The sequence below is a fragment of the Haplochromis burtoni genome, unplaced genomic scaffold (genome assembly GCF_018398535.1).
Source record: "Haplochromis burtoni strain Fernald_Lab_line unplaced genomic scaffold, NCSU_Asbu1 Contig_146, whole genome shotgun sequence".
NCBI lineage: Eukaryota > Metazoa > Chordata > Actinopteri > Cichliformes > Cichlidae > Haplochromis > Haplochromis burtoni.
Genome location: NW_024582507.1, coordinates 750,768 through 766,705, shown reverse-complemented (window position 1 = coordinate 766,705; position 15,938 = coordinate 750,768). Strand labels below are relative to the sequence as shown.

General features: G+C 40.1%; 1 protein-coding gene across 2 annotated transcripts in view; it reads left to right on the top strand.

Annotated features, from left to right (window-relative positions):
* The window catches only part of LOC102305912 (poly(rC)-binding protein 4), a 34,806-nt gene that overhangs the window by 4,199 nt on the left and 14,669 nt on the right, over positions 1-15,938 (top strand). Inside the window, exons 2-5 of one of the 2 annotated variants that reach the window (XM_005931791.3) lie at positions 9,681-9,865; positions 10,709-10,732; positions 12,059-12,091; positions 13,601-13,717. In XM_005931791.3, the coding sequence (XP_005931853.1) occupies positions 9,758-9,865; positions 10,709-10,732; positions 12,059-12,091; positions 13,601-13,717 (282 nt within the window). In that variant the 5' untranslated portion in view covers positions 9,681-9,757. Of the gene's footprint in view, positions 1-9,675; positions 9,866-10,708; positions 10,733-12,058; positions 12,092-13,600; positions 13,718-15,938 lie in introns of both variants that reach the window. The other variant, XM_005931790.3, reaches the window with a different exon arrangement.

Sequence of the window (15,938 nt, the reverse complement as noted above, 5' to 3'; positions counted from 1 at the left end):
ATCAAAATAACAATTGACAGTCCACAAACATCTCCTTATAAGGTCATTATCTGCATGTTTGTGTTGTTGTTGTTTTTTTTCCCCCCACTGGCAATAATGAGAAGAAGGGAGGGATTGGGGTTTACCTAATGAGGGGATGTGTTTCTTTGTAAAAACAACTGCATCTAGAACTGATCAATCGCAGAGTGGCCACATTCCTTCAAGGGTATATGCTTATTAATCCCCATTGAGCCAGAACTAAATAAATACTGCTCCACCCTGACAGTGAGAGAAACTGATGGCATTTTATAGACTCCCGTGCTAGTATGTCAATTACACTGCTGTTCATTAGCTGCCGGGTTCCCTTGTAAGTATGCAGATTCTGCCACAGAAAGCTGTCTGTGTCTAAGCTGTATAGACAAACTGACATGACTGTAAGTTGCAATGACAAGAAGAAGCCTTGACAGTAACGATTCCTGCCACTTTTAAAATGCAGCCATTTCCAATATCAGTGATGTAAATAAACAGTGGCTCTACAGCTTGTGTGAATAAGTTTATTGTGTGTATAAATGGCTACAAATGTATTACCCCCCACCACCACTCAGCTGACAAACCCACAAAGTTTCAGAAGGCGTGTTATCGCAGGATTTTCAATTAGGCGCGTTCATTGTGAAGACAGCTTTTCAGTGGCTTTGTTTATAAAATCAGAAATCAGAAATCTTGTAGTTTTACTGAATGTTTTAAAAACACACTGCCCTGGGGTAATCTTATCAGCGTCAGCCCACATTTAGGCGCGGTGGCCGTAGTGAATGTGACCGCTGGCCGTTCTCTCTGCTGCAGGAGCAGCCGACAGCTCGGGGGCCTGATAACCCTCTCTGGAGCCCTGCGGTTGACAGGCGACTTGAACTGCAGGCTTACACGGTTATGCTTTAACGCTAGATGAAGCGGTGGGCTGATAGCAGAGGACAGTCCCCTCTGTGCCAAGGGCTGACCCCTCCCATTATATGTGACAGAGCTGAGACAGACATGCCGAGAGATGAAACACTACTCTTTAATTTCAAGCCTCTCCTATTTCACAACTAAAGCCCTCTTCTCCTCTCTCTTTTTTTGCCTCTCGACCCTGGAGAGGTTATGGAAGTGCAGCTGTATTGGTGTAACCGTTTAATTCTTCAATCGAGTGCTCATTATTCTTGCAATATATGTTGCTGAACTATACTGAAAGGGATTTACTGTCAATTTATTGTAGTTTTTCTTCTTTTTTTTTCTTCATAATCTAACGTGGGTGATGCAAAATGTTTCTTTGGTCTGATCAGGATTTAGCAGCTCCTCACTGAAGACTAGAAGAAAGTTTTTCTTGAGTCACCACACAACGCTGTAGCGCTAAAGCAGAGGTTTAAACTTTAATGATGTTTTTACTATTAGCTGCAGCTTAAAGAGAATTTGAAAGCATTCATGAGATAGTACGCTTTATTTGTACAAAGGCAAAAATTTCACTTAAAAATTCCACAGTCACATAGATGTGTTGACATCACTGTGGCGCTGCTCAAAAAGCGGTACAAGTGCTGCATCTTGGAATGACCATTTGCTGTGATGTGGTTAAAGCTAATCCAAGCAAGCACTTCCACTTTGAAAATTTCAGTTACAAGGAATAGAGTTTATTTGATCAAGAGGCCTTTGCATCATTTCTATTCAGTATGCAGTCATTAGCTATGTTAGTGCTTTCACACACCCTCTCCTCTGCTGTAAGTAATCAGATTTACAGACAGACGCTTAAAATGGCCGAACGTTTGTTTAGACGTAAGTCGAGCAGACGTGTGCATTTCATGTAAGTTTGGAGACCGACTAACCAGTAGCAAAGAGGAGCCTGGAGATTTATTGCTTTTGTCTGTTGTATTTTTTCATCATTGTCTGAGGAGATGACGCTTTCATTGTGTCACCCCGTGTACTCAAACATCGCAGCAGTTTGAGTTTGTCGTGACAGATGGGTGTATAAAGTCTTCCTGTGGAAGTTCTGAGTAGATCAAAGCCTGTCCGCTGTTGTCCTTCCACTGGACACTGTCTGTATGTGTGTGTCTTGTGTGGATTGTTGACTCCTTTCATCCCAGCAGCTGTGTGTGTGTCTTGTTTTGAGTTTTGTTTTGGGGCACATAGGCATATGAATGTTGGGGTGGGGGGGTATACATATGTGTAAATGGCCTTTCACCTCTTGGTACTCTCACTGTGCGTGTGTACACACATTGACACCCTCCCACTTACTGCTCCATATGTGCCCACCCGAGGGACACCCTGTCCTCTTCGCCTATGCGTGTTGATGGAGCAGACACACAATACCCCCGGTCCCACATATGGAGGGGCGGGGGCATACCCTGTTTCTGTTGTTCACCATGGAGACCAGGCACGTCCTTCTTCATTTCCTCTAAGCCAGCCCAGAATCGCCTATTTGCCAGGATTGTGTGAGGGATACGGTTGTCTCAGAACAGGTGCCCAGTCCTCCAAACAAGCCCGCTGTAAAACATTCTTTTCATCTTGACAGACTCTCTGTAGTGGAAGCACCTGAAAATCTGGCAAGGAAAAGAAAAAAAACTGTGGTTGCTGTCAGGGGATGTATGCCGATTGCTTTTATCCATGATATCTTTGAGGTTATGGACGGTTGACAAAAAAACACCAACTCTGGATTCTTGCTCGATTTAACTTTAAGGATAATTTTACATTGTTACATCTTTTTAATAACAAGCGTGGTGTTGGGATTTTCTGTCGATTTTTTATTCGTTGTCATGTTGTCTGTGCTATATGTTCTCAGCTAATGACCGTGGGAAAGATTTACAAGTATTTTGAAGACACCAACTTTCATAAAGACAACAAGGCTAAAATTGTTCCTTTGAGCAAAAAACTTCAACTTAATCTTACATATTGATAGTGAAAATGCTGAAAGGACGCAGATTGTCCTACTGCAATGATCTACTTTAGCCATAGACTGTATATAAATGGTGGAATAGGCCACAAAACATCAACGATTAGTAAATTCTAGTTAAGTGGTTTTGAGCTGAGCATTAGTAATTTGTCAGTCACAAGAAGCGACCACTCTAAAACATAATCTGCTTTGCCACTGCTGTTTTTTTACACTAATGGAAACAGTTATTTGACCATTTTGTTGTATTCACTAATTTGAACCTAGCTAATAACATGAATAACTTAGCAAAATTAGCAACTGACAGTCATAAATTCATCAGGAATACCGAGGTGAAATATAAAGGGTCATTTTCCATTGACTTCCATTCAAACTTAACTAATTTTTTAAAACCAGAGGAGGTTTAATACGCTTCCACATTGGCCTCTGTTTTGGGGCTCGTCAGCTCTGTTCTTCTCGTGTGAATTTAGCATGCTGACATGATCATTTGCATTAATCCAAAAGGACAGCTAAGGCTAATGAGAATGTGATTAGTTTAAGTATTTTTCACACAAATGTCCATAGAATCACGAATGTTAATGCAAAAGCTCCATCCAACAGTTCAGCAGTATAGCGATACTAGTAAGCAAAAAGTGACAGAGACACAAGCGAGAAGGAAAGTCTGTATCTGTGCAAAAATGATTTCAGTAAAATCCATAAAAGTCAACCTAGTGATGTCGTAAAAACAAGTCAGAATAACCAAAATTAGGAGAATACATGACCACTAGAATTATTTGTTGAGATATTTTGGTGTAGGCATTGCCTTCCCAAAGCCAAGCTGCTAGCAAGGCTAAAATTATCTCTTCTTATGCCCCCAACATCTTTTCTTTCCCCTCTCCCCTCAACCTATACGGCAGATGGCTGCCCCTTCCTGAGCCCAGTTCTGCTGGAGGTTTCTTCCTGGCAAATAGGAGTTTTCCCTTCCCACTGTTGCCAAGTGCTTGCTGATAAGGGCTTGGGGTTCTTACCTTTAATATTGGAAAGTCTTTATCTTACAGTGTAAAGTGCCCTGAGGTGACTGTTGCTGTGAATTGGTGCTGTATAGATACAATTGAATTGAATCAGTTATTACCCAAACTGCTTTTTGTAAACATCCAGATGAACTAATAAAGTGGTGACCTTTGTTGTCACATACTCGGTCAGTTTAGCATAGCAGCCCCCAAATCACAACCCCCCCCCAAAAAAAAAAAAAAAAATTATTTGAATCTGGCTACTTTTACTTAGTCAACAGTAACCAAGGACTCTTATGGTCATTTGTTTTCAGTCTTTGTGTTACAAAGTCATGCCTAATCCGGTGTATATAAGGCTGGATAAAAGCAGTGACTCATAACTGAAGCTCTTTCATGCTTTATGCAGTCAAGCAGAGCAAGACCCAGGTCACAATATAAGTGACATAGGAGCAGAACAGTAGGTGGACTCTTCACCTTTCTTTCCTAGTCTGACTGCAGTTTGGCAGCCTAGTGCTGCAGTCTGCACTTTGCTAATTCCGTGTTCTCTGTTACCAGGTCTAATTTAGAACAGAGGGGCTCTGTTCATCCTGCAACAGTGCTGCTTGGGATTCTGGAAATGAAGAGTTCAGAGACTCACCGCCCTCACACAGACACAGAGCACATGCCTTGTTATCAACCCACAGAGATGCACATAATGATCCCTCTAACCATTAACTCCTAATGCAATAAGTGCTAACATTTTAGCCATGCCCCTCAGTGCCTAAAGATAATGAAGTTAGCCTACGGGTTGCATAAATGTGCTCTGTGATAACACATGTGTTCAGGATGCATCGATCAACTTTAAAGTCATGATTACTTAGCCTTAAATCTGTAGCTGATGGCAAGTAAAATGCTCCAGTTTTTGTTTATCTCCAGCCCCTTTGGCTCTGTTTGATATTTATGGAAATTGTATGTAGATGAGCTCCTAACTGATAGCTTTGTAAGTCAATCCAATGAGCATCACTTTCAAAAAAAAGCAGATGAAGGCTGATTGATTTGATGCAACTGAATCCAGCACAAAGGCACTCCGCTCCACTTCCTGCCACATTTTGATGGGCTAGGATGTTAGACGTGCCATGGCCACGGTGGGAATATAAAGCTCACAGAGACAGTCAACCTCTGCGACATCTTAAGAAGGTTGTGTGCAAGTATTTGAACATGTCTTTGCAGGCATCCAGTGCATTAATAAATCAAACAAACAGCGATGTCCTTGCACGTTAAGTAAAAGCAATAAACCTGCCTACAACAAGTCACTGCGGAATAGGATCTACTCTAAAATAACAGCCATTTATTAAACATGATCTCCTCTTATAGCTCACCAAATGTATAGACAGAATGTAGATTTATAAACGCACACACATAAGTCAGGCATTGTCAGAAGGACTGCAGCAGTAGGCTGGTATGCATTAGCACTGTAGGCTGGTTGGAATGTGTTTGGCAGACAAGTGGCCTTGATGAGTCAAAGGGGAGACGTTAATTACTAGCTGCAAAAACGTAGCTGTTGTTGTTTTCGCCCTCTGAGTGCATGTGTGTCATGGTTCAAAAATGTAGTCCCCAAGACACTGAAGAACCACCATAAAGCTGCTGGACAGGCGTTTGTCTGCCTGTTTGTGGACAAATGTTGTCACAGCTTCAGAACTACTTAAGATACAGTAGCAAAAGTTTAATTTCAACTTTTTTAACCCTTTGGAGTCAATGAACATGCTTGACTCCAAAGATGCAGCAGTCTCAGAGAGTCTCCGTTTCAACTTGTATTGAAAGTGCAGAGTTTAAACTGTTAGCAGTCGGACGTACCGCCCACGGGACATTGGATGGTTTAGGGGACTAATAGGACTGCTAAGGGGTTAAACTATATTCCAGTTTAATCCCAACAGTTCAGTTATGTGGATTTTATTGACCGTTTGATACGTTTAAGAAAATAGGTTGAAGCCAACAAATTAATCATGCTTATATTTTCTATGCTGTGTGGATACATTTTACTGTAAATGTCACAGAAGGGTTTTAGATTGTATATGATGTCATACTGGTACCTTTAAACTATGTAAAATAATACCTAAAAAAGCTCAAATGTTCTGAATTACATTTAGTGTTATACTTTAGATCACCTCAGTAGATATTTTAGGATTCAGGTGTTTGTTTTTCTTTGATATTGCAAAGCACCATTTTGCTAGCAATGGTTGATACTGACATGCCAAAGTGCAGGGTTAGGGTTATGATGGCGTAGACCTTAGATGGTTAGCTGTCAGTCATATGAAAGTGCATACTGCTAAATTATTATTAAATTATATAAAACTCTCAAACATCATTATTTATAAATTTATGTATTGCTTTTTTCTTCATTTGTTTTTCAAAACTTAGTTGAGCTAATGGGTCCATGTAGCCTCCCCTGGGCTGTTTTAGAGGCAATGCTCACTCAGTTAAACTTAGTTATTTAAACACTTAACAATTGTTTGCCTCCTTGCAATAAAGAAAGATAACAAAAGCAAAATAGAAAACAACAGATTTACAGTGCATGGAAATTAAGGTGTCTATATAAAGTACAAGTTGTTTACACCTAAGCAATAATCAGTGAAGAAAAGAAAACACTCTGTAATATATATATTCTTAAGTGAAACATAAACAGAGTATCTCACCTTCTTCATTTCAGAGCAGGTCATGACTTCATTGATCCACTGAATGGGGACAGGCAGCCTTCCATCTCATTCGAGTTAAGCACTGGGCTAAAAGTGCATTACATCCCAAATCATTTGATCTGCGTGACACAGCAGTTGTTGCCATACAAGTGTTAGGATCACTGTTGTTGTGTAGCTCAAAGACTGAGGTCTAAATATTTATTTTAATGAAATTAGATTACCTTAACTTATGGCCCATTGTTGCTTGTGATTGGTGTCATCTTGGATGACTTGAATTACAGATTCAGAACTTTTTTTGGCAGTTAATACTCAGAGAAACTAGTGAAGTTGGCATGTAAATGTAGCTAATAATGAGATCCCAAGCGGCATTGTTTTCAGGCATCTTTTGTCTTAGTTAGTATTGCATGATTAATGTGTTGGATTTTGTCTTACAGGTTTAAAAAAGGAACTTTAAGGTTTTTGGTTTGATCTTTAGCAACTGTCTACAGGACTGATTTAAAGGGACATTTGAATTTTTCATAGCAAATTTTATACCTTTCAAATAAAGAGTCAAAGGAGATAATTTTGTTGTTCTTAATGACATTCTTAAAGAAAATTATAACAATTTCTGAACCACAGAATAAATGCTCACTCTGCCGCTGAAAAGGTTTTCTACTGTAGGGTCAAAGGTATCGAATTTTTTTAGTCCACTGGACCAAAGAAGTAGTTCTATAATTTCTAAGGAAGAAAGGAGCACAGATATATTGATATGGGTGAAATTGGTAAGCATAAATGTAGCTCTATAGTAGATCACAGAATAGAGAAAATAATATTTACACTTTGGAAATATCATGTAGGAATAGTGTTTTAAAAAAACTCTTTATTATAAATTTGAGCTTTAATTGTTATGTGCTATGAAGGCCCACAAAGAATCATTTGATGCAGCTGGTTGTGGTTTAAGTCCACTTTATTATCCAAGGGGTCGATTGTTGCTATTACCGTCTGTTGGTTATTGCTTCCATTTGCCACCATCACCAAGCTTCTTTTTGGGAGTTTCTGCTCAGCAATACTCGCTGTTTTGCAGGATGCTTGGGAAGCATTGGTTTTATGTATTTTTTCTGTAGAGATTAGAGGAAGATGGTGATATGTTAATTAAGCTAACTCTACTCCTTCACAGAGGAGGCAGACACATTGTAAAACAGAGAGTAAAGCAGAGCAGTAAAACCCTAGTGAAGACTCTCAAGACTCTCTGAGCTGAGATAAAACAAGTGCACTTAAGTTGGGTGATATATAAATACATTAATTAAATTTTTCTCTGTTATCAGTTTTTATGGGGTCTGAGTTGGCTGAATGCTTTGAACTGTGCTCCACCTTTCCGCCTTTATTACCACTTTTCTCTTAAAACAAAACGAAACACAGGGACGGTTTAACAGCAGGGCTCCTGGTTTCAAATGGTGCTCACTGCAGAGCCAAATGGGTCTGTGTGGTTAGAGTTAGGGTGGGGATGGGGCTTGAGCCAGTGTCATGTGCAGTGAGCAGCCTCTCGCTGAAGTAGCCTCTTTATAAATGTGACTTCACTATTTGCTAAGAGATCATTACTTTACTAATTCATATCTACATAGCAAAGAGCCATGTGCTGCTGTATCAATATTCATAATCGCATTTATTGAACCTTTAAGAATACTGCAGTAACAATAATGACATCAGCCTCAGCTGTAGCTTGGGATTAGTGCTAATTAGTATATAGCCTGCTAACACATCAATCTAAGATGATTAACTTGGAAACATTAAAGCCTGCCATTTTGCTCTTGAGGATGCTCTCTAGTTGACATTAGCTTTTAGCCAAAGCGTTATTATTCTAATCAACAAGGATAAAATAAAATGATCCAATTTCTTCTTGCTGTGATATTGTGATCAACATTTTTCACAAATGTTCAACATTTATACACCAATTATTAATTTATTGATTGGTACGTGATGCCAACCTTAGCTAGTTAGTTTAGACTAAAAAAATATTGTTGCTCACTTTGTTAAAAAAATTGGAAACTGGAAAGTTCTAAAATTAATAAGAAACAGTTTTATTTAGATGCAGCAATCCACATCTTTCACCCTTGTACATGCACTTCTGCTCTCCATGCTGACAAATGTAAGGCAATATAAAAAAAAAAGAATAACAAGAGGAAGCAAAAATGACTCAGTGAACTAATTATGCACGTCATGCTAAGACTGTAAGCATCCAGGTGACTCAGGCATTAATCATCATTCGGTTTGTCACATAACTGGCATGCACAAAGCTGCTGCCACAATGTCATCCTGGGATGACTACAGATGCATCTAATTTGCTGTCTGTGTATAAATTCTGCTCCGCTTCGCCATAACACTTTTTTTTCCTCCATCCGAGTGTGATGGAGCAGATAAAATCAGATCCCCAAAGAAGCCCCAAACATTTTCCATTTTATGAATTTGATTAACTTTGCATGAATCTCCTGCTACACTCTTTTTTTTTTTCTTTGTTACATCCAATTTTAAAAGTCACTCAGCTCGCCGTGAGAGAAACTGCTTGTCAGGTAATGAAGACACAGTTAGTCATCGATGGCCACCCACAGTCTCTTCCAATCCCAAAGCTATGATGAGATGCAGCATCGCTGACACTGCTGGTGCTCCTGGTCAATACCCTGCATGCACAGTGGTGTTCATTAGGACTTTGTTATGAATTTCGCCATCGATATTACATCGACTTGAACTAATGAACAACTTTCTCACCGAGATGCTCACAATGACATTCTGCCTGCCTGAAAGCTCTTCCGTGTCACAAATGTGTTTGATTTCCGCTTTGATTTGTCCTCATTTATCTGAATTTTTTTGATCTTCCAGAATTATCGTTTAGTAAACAATAGAGTTAGATACAGCACAAGCATCCAATTTCCCAGAAATGAATGAGAACACCATTAGTTATAATAGTGCCACATAGTGCTCAGTGAATAATGTTGCTGAATTAATTTTTCTCTTCAAGTATTTATAATGTTTGTTCAGAAATCCATGAGCTAGAAACAATAGTGTATGCATGAGCATATGTGTGGTAGGGAGGAAATGTTACAGACACAAAAATAATTAAGAATCATATTTTCTGAATTCTGTTCTCTCCCAGAGCAGCACTGAACGATCTCGGACAACCACAGAACGAGTGCTGGCCTTCGCTTGACTGTGTGACCAGCGAATGAGCCTTGTTCATGCGTCTCCCTGAGTGCCACTCCCACATCACCATGAACTGTGAGCAGGACTTTGGCGACGGGGGCTTGGGAGTGACCCTCACACTACGACTGCTCATGCATGGAAAGGTTGTTTATGAATGAATGCACGCATGCTTCAGCACTCAAGGCATTTTCAAGCACAAGATTTGTCACAGCCTCACACATCACAGTCATGTGAAAAATAAAAAGCTTTCACGGGATTATGTGATAGGCAGGCCTGCGAAAAACTAAGCACACCCTCACTGTTTCCACCGGAATTAAGAGGGCAAACAGCAGCCAGGCACTGATAATCAAATGCATTTGATTAATTGATTATGACAAAGAGTGAGCACCTCTGTAAAAGCACAAGTTCTGGCAGCTTGCTGGCCTCCAGGATTCAGCTGCGTGTTAACACAATACCACAGTCTTTACAGGAGTGGGCATCCCAGCAAATTCACCCTAAAGTCAGACCGTGCGATGCTTAGAGAAACTCCAAGCCACATGTGTCAAGAACCAAACAAAGCCTATGAGCACAAACATGATGAACGGGTCCTGCAGTCACAGGAACTGGCCATCTCGGAGTCACTGACAGGCAAGATGGTTTCAAAGAGTGAAACAGAGGCTGTCAAAGCTTGGTCAAAAAAGGGTCACAACCAAATGGCTGTGAAAAAAAATCAAGGTGTTTCAATGAAAATAATGGCAAAAATCCTAAACAAATAAAGTCACACAGAAAACGATTACTTTAAGTTATTGCTGCTAAAGGTGATTCTACAAGGTACTGAATGATGGGGTGTACTTAGTTTTTCACAGGTGCACATAGAGTCCTGTGAAAATGTTTTTTTTTTCATAATCATACATGCTAAAAATAAACAGTTACTATGAGGGTGATCAGTTTTTGCCTTTTCCCTGGTTTCTATTTATGCTCTATCATCTTCATCCCTTTGCATTCAGGAGGTTGGCAGCATCATAGGAAAGGTGAGAATTCCTATTTTTAATTCTACTCGTAAACATATCTGCATATATAAAGGGAATAATCATTAAAAAAAACAGTGATTTAAAATATATGGGTGATGTTTTGCTCTTATATAACTCAGTAGCCATTTTCCATCATTCAAAGCATCTGCAGAATAATTTCCCTCTGCCTTGACTTTGTTTTGAATCACCAGAACACAAAGCTCTGTAACAAAGACTTGCTGTTCTGAATATTCCCATCCTAAATGTAATTGTCTTCAACCAACCCTCTTAAGACCTCCCCCACCTTTCACAAAGCACCATAGTAATCCATCAAACAAAAACATTAGAGCACCGACTGCAAGCCTCCTGTTGAAACTGAGCTCCAAAGACATACTGCATTACAGTTGGCCCCTTGTGGGCACTTTTAGTGTCTGCTAGGAAATGCCTATTGAGACTGTGTTGCTTCAGTAGCCCCTACTATCGAGCCTTCTGCACCTACAAAAGGCATCACAATGGATGAAAGAAGAAAAATAGAGGAATATAGAAAACTGTGAAGTGCTGGAAAGAATGATTTTGCAATGGATGTGGACAACAGAAAATGTAAAAAAGGAATCGGGTGAAAGCATTTGAATATGGGGCATACTGTGCAGCTCGACAGAGTGGGAGGCACTTTGTCTGAAGTACTCGAGCTAATAAGTTGTCTAAATAATAACTGCTCCACCCTCTAGCCTTTTTTCCCCTTCCTATCTCTTTGGGAAAACCTCTCATCCTTTCCCCATCAATAGAACACCAGCAGCACAGTCACAATAGACTCCAAGTAATACGTTTCCCGAGATCATAAACAACAGTGTTTGCCGAGGTGTGAGATGACATTGCTTTTGGTACTGGTGAAAGAAAGTGGTCGTCAGTTGCTGCACGAAAGTGTGAACAGAGGTATGACAGGTTGGATGAAGTTGAGCCAAAATAAAATAGCAGAGGGGAGACGAAGCAATCAAAAAATCAGTGGAGGACGTGCTGCAGTGTGACACAAGTCTGACAAAATGTTATTGTCGCTGGCAGGAGTTCTTCACACGCGCTGCGAGCACAGCCGTTACAGCAGGTGTACATTTCCTTCATATGCTCAGATGCTGTATATTTGATATGTTTTTGCAAAGTTAGTGCAAATGACAACATCGCTGCATACACTGCAGACTGAAGCCTTATCGATGCTTTTTTTTTTCTGAGCAATTTCCGTCTAACGTGGTTAGAAATGGCAGATATTTTGCCTAACAATGTGTTGTAACTGTTTGGTGAACTGAAGCACATTTGCATCTGTTTAAAGCTGTCCTTCGTTTTATCTTTTTTCAGAAAGGAGAGACTGTGAAACGAATACGGGAAGAGGTACAGTGTCCATGATTTCGATCACCATTCCGACACCATTCAATAGAATTGTTTAGCATTCTGCTGTGTTAATTATTATGTTTTTGTGTCATTTGAGACTAGTGAATGCAGCTTCTCTGATGTGACTAGCTGTTACCCTGCACCACTTTGTCCCTATCTTTTACATCAAGACATGAAGCCACTAGATCTCTGTTATTTTAGGCCCTCAGTATGTTCATCTCCAGAGAAAACATAATTTAATCTCAAGAGGCCGTCTAATACTGGTCAGGCTTTCTGGCAGTTGCATGTAATAATAATACAGCTCAGTTCTCTCTTCTTGTTTTGGAGGTTTGAGTCTGAAAAGCATACAGAACAGGTGCATTGTCCGAATTGCCTTTTGGGCAATAACAGCACCTTTTCAATTTAAGTCCTCCCTCTCTTCTCTTCACTGCACCTCATCTAGCTGCACTCTCTCTCAATTTTCTTTTCTATTTCTTTTTCCTGCTTAAAACAACTTCCTCTTTTCTATGTCTGCTCCTCGATTCCCTCTTTATAAATCTCAAGGGTGCAGCCAAACTAATGCGGCTTGGATAACTCTTTGTATTAGAAAGTAATTAGGCTGACACTTTACAGCACATTTGATTCTTTCTCTTGCTGCTAAGGTTTTATGTCGTATTTTATGAGGCATACGGATAAACAGAAGAATAGTTAGGTCATGGGACAAGGGACAAACCTCTCACTAGTGGTAGTCATCCATTCATCCATCCATCTAGCTTGGCAGTTCTGGCCTTTTGTTACTTCCCAATTATATGAGCCTCATCCTGTCAGTCCTCACTGGGCCTTACAGTCACAGTGGGGGGAATGAGTCAGTGGGCTGCCTGGAGAAAATGTCCCAGAGGTCAGAACACAGTCCTGTGTCTGCTCACTTTACCCAGAAATGCCAGCATACAAAATGGAAGAAGACGAGGGCAGAAACAGTGTCACCTTCTCATGTCAATGTTATGTCATTATCACTCTACTTTCTCTAAAATTATGAGCTGTACTGCCACTTTAGAACAGACCAAGAAGAACGAGCTGAAATTTGGGGAAATGTGTATCATATTTTTAGTTGTCAAGAGTAAGAAAACAGGACGGATATTTTATTTGTGTTTGTATGTTAACTACAGCAACCAAAGGTAAAAAGTTCAGCATTTTTTACACTTTATGTTATGTATTGCATAAATGGGACACAGTGTGCTAAAGGCATCCACTAGTCCAGCTCTATCTTCCCTGTTTCCAATAAATTTGTGAGAAGATTAGCTAAAAAAGTGGAAATTGGGCAATCACTGAATTGTCTCCAGGCTGTCCAAAAAGCTGGAACAGGCCTGTTCCTCTTCACAAGTTACACTACGCTAAGTTCATACGCTAAGTATATAACCTTAAATATAGCATCACACCTCCAACTGTTATACAGAACAAATGCTAAAGGACTTATTTTCCAACTATTCCTTTACTGAAATTTAAATAACCTGCTGACTTCTGGTTCAACAGAGCAGCGCACGAGTCAACATTTCAGAGGGATCCTGTCCTGAAAGGATCATCACCATCACGGGCTCCACAGACAGCGTCTTCAGAGCTTTTACCATGATCACATACAAACTGGAGGAGGTATTTTTACTTCACTTTTATTTATATACTGCTGAGTTATAGCAATCATTTTCTTAAGGAGTTTTAGTATATAATATATTACAAGTGAGCAAGCTGTTGGCAAAACAGGAAGAAACCTCTGGGAGAACCACTCAAAGGGACAGCCATAACTGGTTGGAGTGAGGGCAAAGAAACGATTTGAAGAAGCGCAAAGAGAAAAAACAAAAAACTGGAGAAAACATAAACTATGGGAGAGAGAAGACAAAGTTATGATATGCAGTTGCAGCCTATAGACACAGGGGGTGAAACGAAGGGAGAGGAGGAGAATCTTCAGTGCATCATGGGAAGTCTCCCAGCAGTCTTAGCAGCAGGGAGTTTTACAGACAATGAGCCTGCTCTCTGACAGCCAAGTGCTCTGTTGGGGTAATACAGCACTATGTATATATTAAGAGGTTTGTAAGCTAAAATGAGGCCTGTTATTCATTGCTGTGACACTCAGATGAAATGAGTTCATGTATTTATTTTACAATAGTTGCATGCATATGAAGGTTTGTCATGTAGGAGACCAACCTGAAATCAGAAAATGTGTGCAGTTTGCCTTTTGAAGTTGTCTAATTCTTAGTGCAGCCATAACATCTTGTTTGCTGAACCTGGAAAAAGTGAAAGAAGCCATTTCGTCACATTAGTACAAGAAATCATTTCCTGTGCTTCATCTCTGCTTTACCACTAATGTGCTTTTATCGCTATCGATTATACTCTAAACTGCAGTGATGGAAGGGGGAAAAAAACTGACTATATTGCATAGCTCTTGATGTGCTTTCATATTAGATTACTCTGCAGAGGAAAATCTTGAATAGGTGGATGTAACTGCTGTTGCGAAACCATTCAGACCTTGGCAAGAATGTCGTTATAAATGACGTGCAGCAAGCTGTTGGATTACATCTATCATTTATATTTCTTTCCTGTTATTTTCTTTATGCTTTTCTGGAGTGCTATGAACCGTCCAGGTACTAAAAGAGGAAAATGTTGCTAATTTGTACTCATTAATGAGAATGTGTCGTACACTTCTCGTCATCTATAGGTGAATTACGGCAGTTCCTTCATGCTATTAATCCCCAAGGTGGCTGTCTATCACAGTGCTAATTAATATGGTGGAATGAGAGCCGCCTTCGCTGTGATTTAGCGTCGCAGCAGATACGAGCAACGGAACAGGTGCTCTCTGCTCAGGTCGGCAGCCTTCAGTAAACATACTCTGGCTGGGAGCACAGTGCAGTATTCATTAAAGATCTTTCACACTCACCCTGAAACGCCTGAGTTTCCATGGCAACATGTTGGCTGACCCACTGTGCACTGCTTCCACCATAGCTGAGTTATTGTATGTCTGACACTTTTAATTAAAACCAAAAGGGAAATAGTATAAATTTGGGGCACTGACTATTAGTATACGCTTTTGTTTCTGTCTCAACAGTTTGTGATTGCAGAGCGGCTCGACCTCACTCATTTCCAGTTTGGCTGTTGATCAGTTGTGTGAGTTTTATGCTCACGTGATTTATAGCTCATGTTTTCCCCAGCTGCTGCCACATTTGTGCAAATGCAGTGATCTAATGATCAGGAAATTCGCTACACTTTCATACATGTAATTTGTTTTCAGGTGTTGAAGCACAGCATGCATAAAAGCCACATAATCTCTCTGTATTAGAGCCCTTACCCCACCAGCAGCACAATATGCTTTGGGGATTTAAGCTGAGGAACCCTTTGTGTGAGCGGCGCTTGTATAACCAGCCATCTTAATTCCACCAATTTTGCTTTAAGAGCCTCTCTTCTCTATGGAAAGTATCAAAACGTTCACACTTGTTAAGATGTGGCTCGTATTTTTAGATCAAATCAAGAGAATGACGCCGAGAGTCTTGTGATTGTACAGATGAGCCGTGTGTGCATCTTCTAATGAGACGAGACGTCAGAGAGCCCGATCTGCCTTGATAAATATAGACGCGGAGCAGAGATTCACAAGAGGCACACCAGAATATGCTTTTCAAATTTTAAAGTTGAGCGATATTAGACATATTATACAGTTTCCTTCATGAGTAAAATCCCATAAGGCTACACACACATGCTGTCCCCTTTTATGGCAAACTGCTGATTTTACAGACTGGCCCGAGTGCAAACCATTCAAGTCGAGCTGGATGTTTTGCATTCTGTCAGATTTGCTGTTGGTTGAACTCTGATGGGAAGCATATTTACA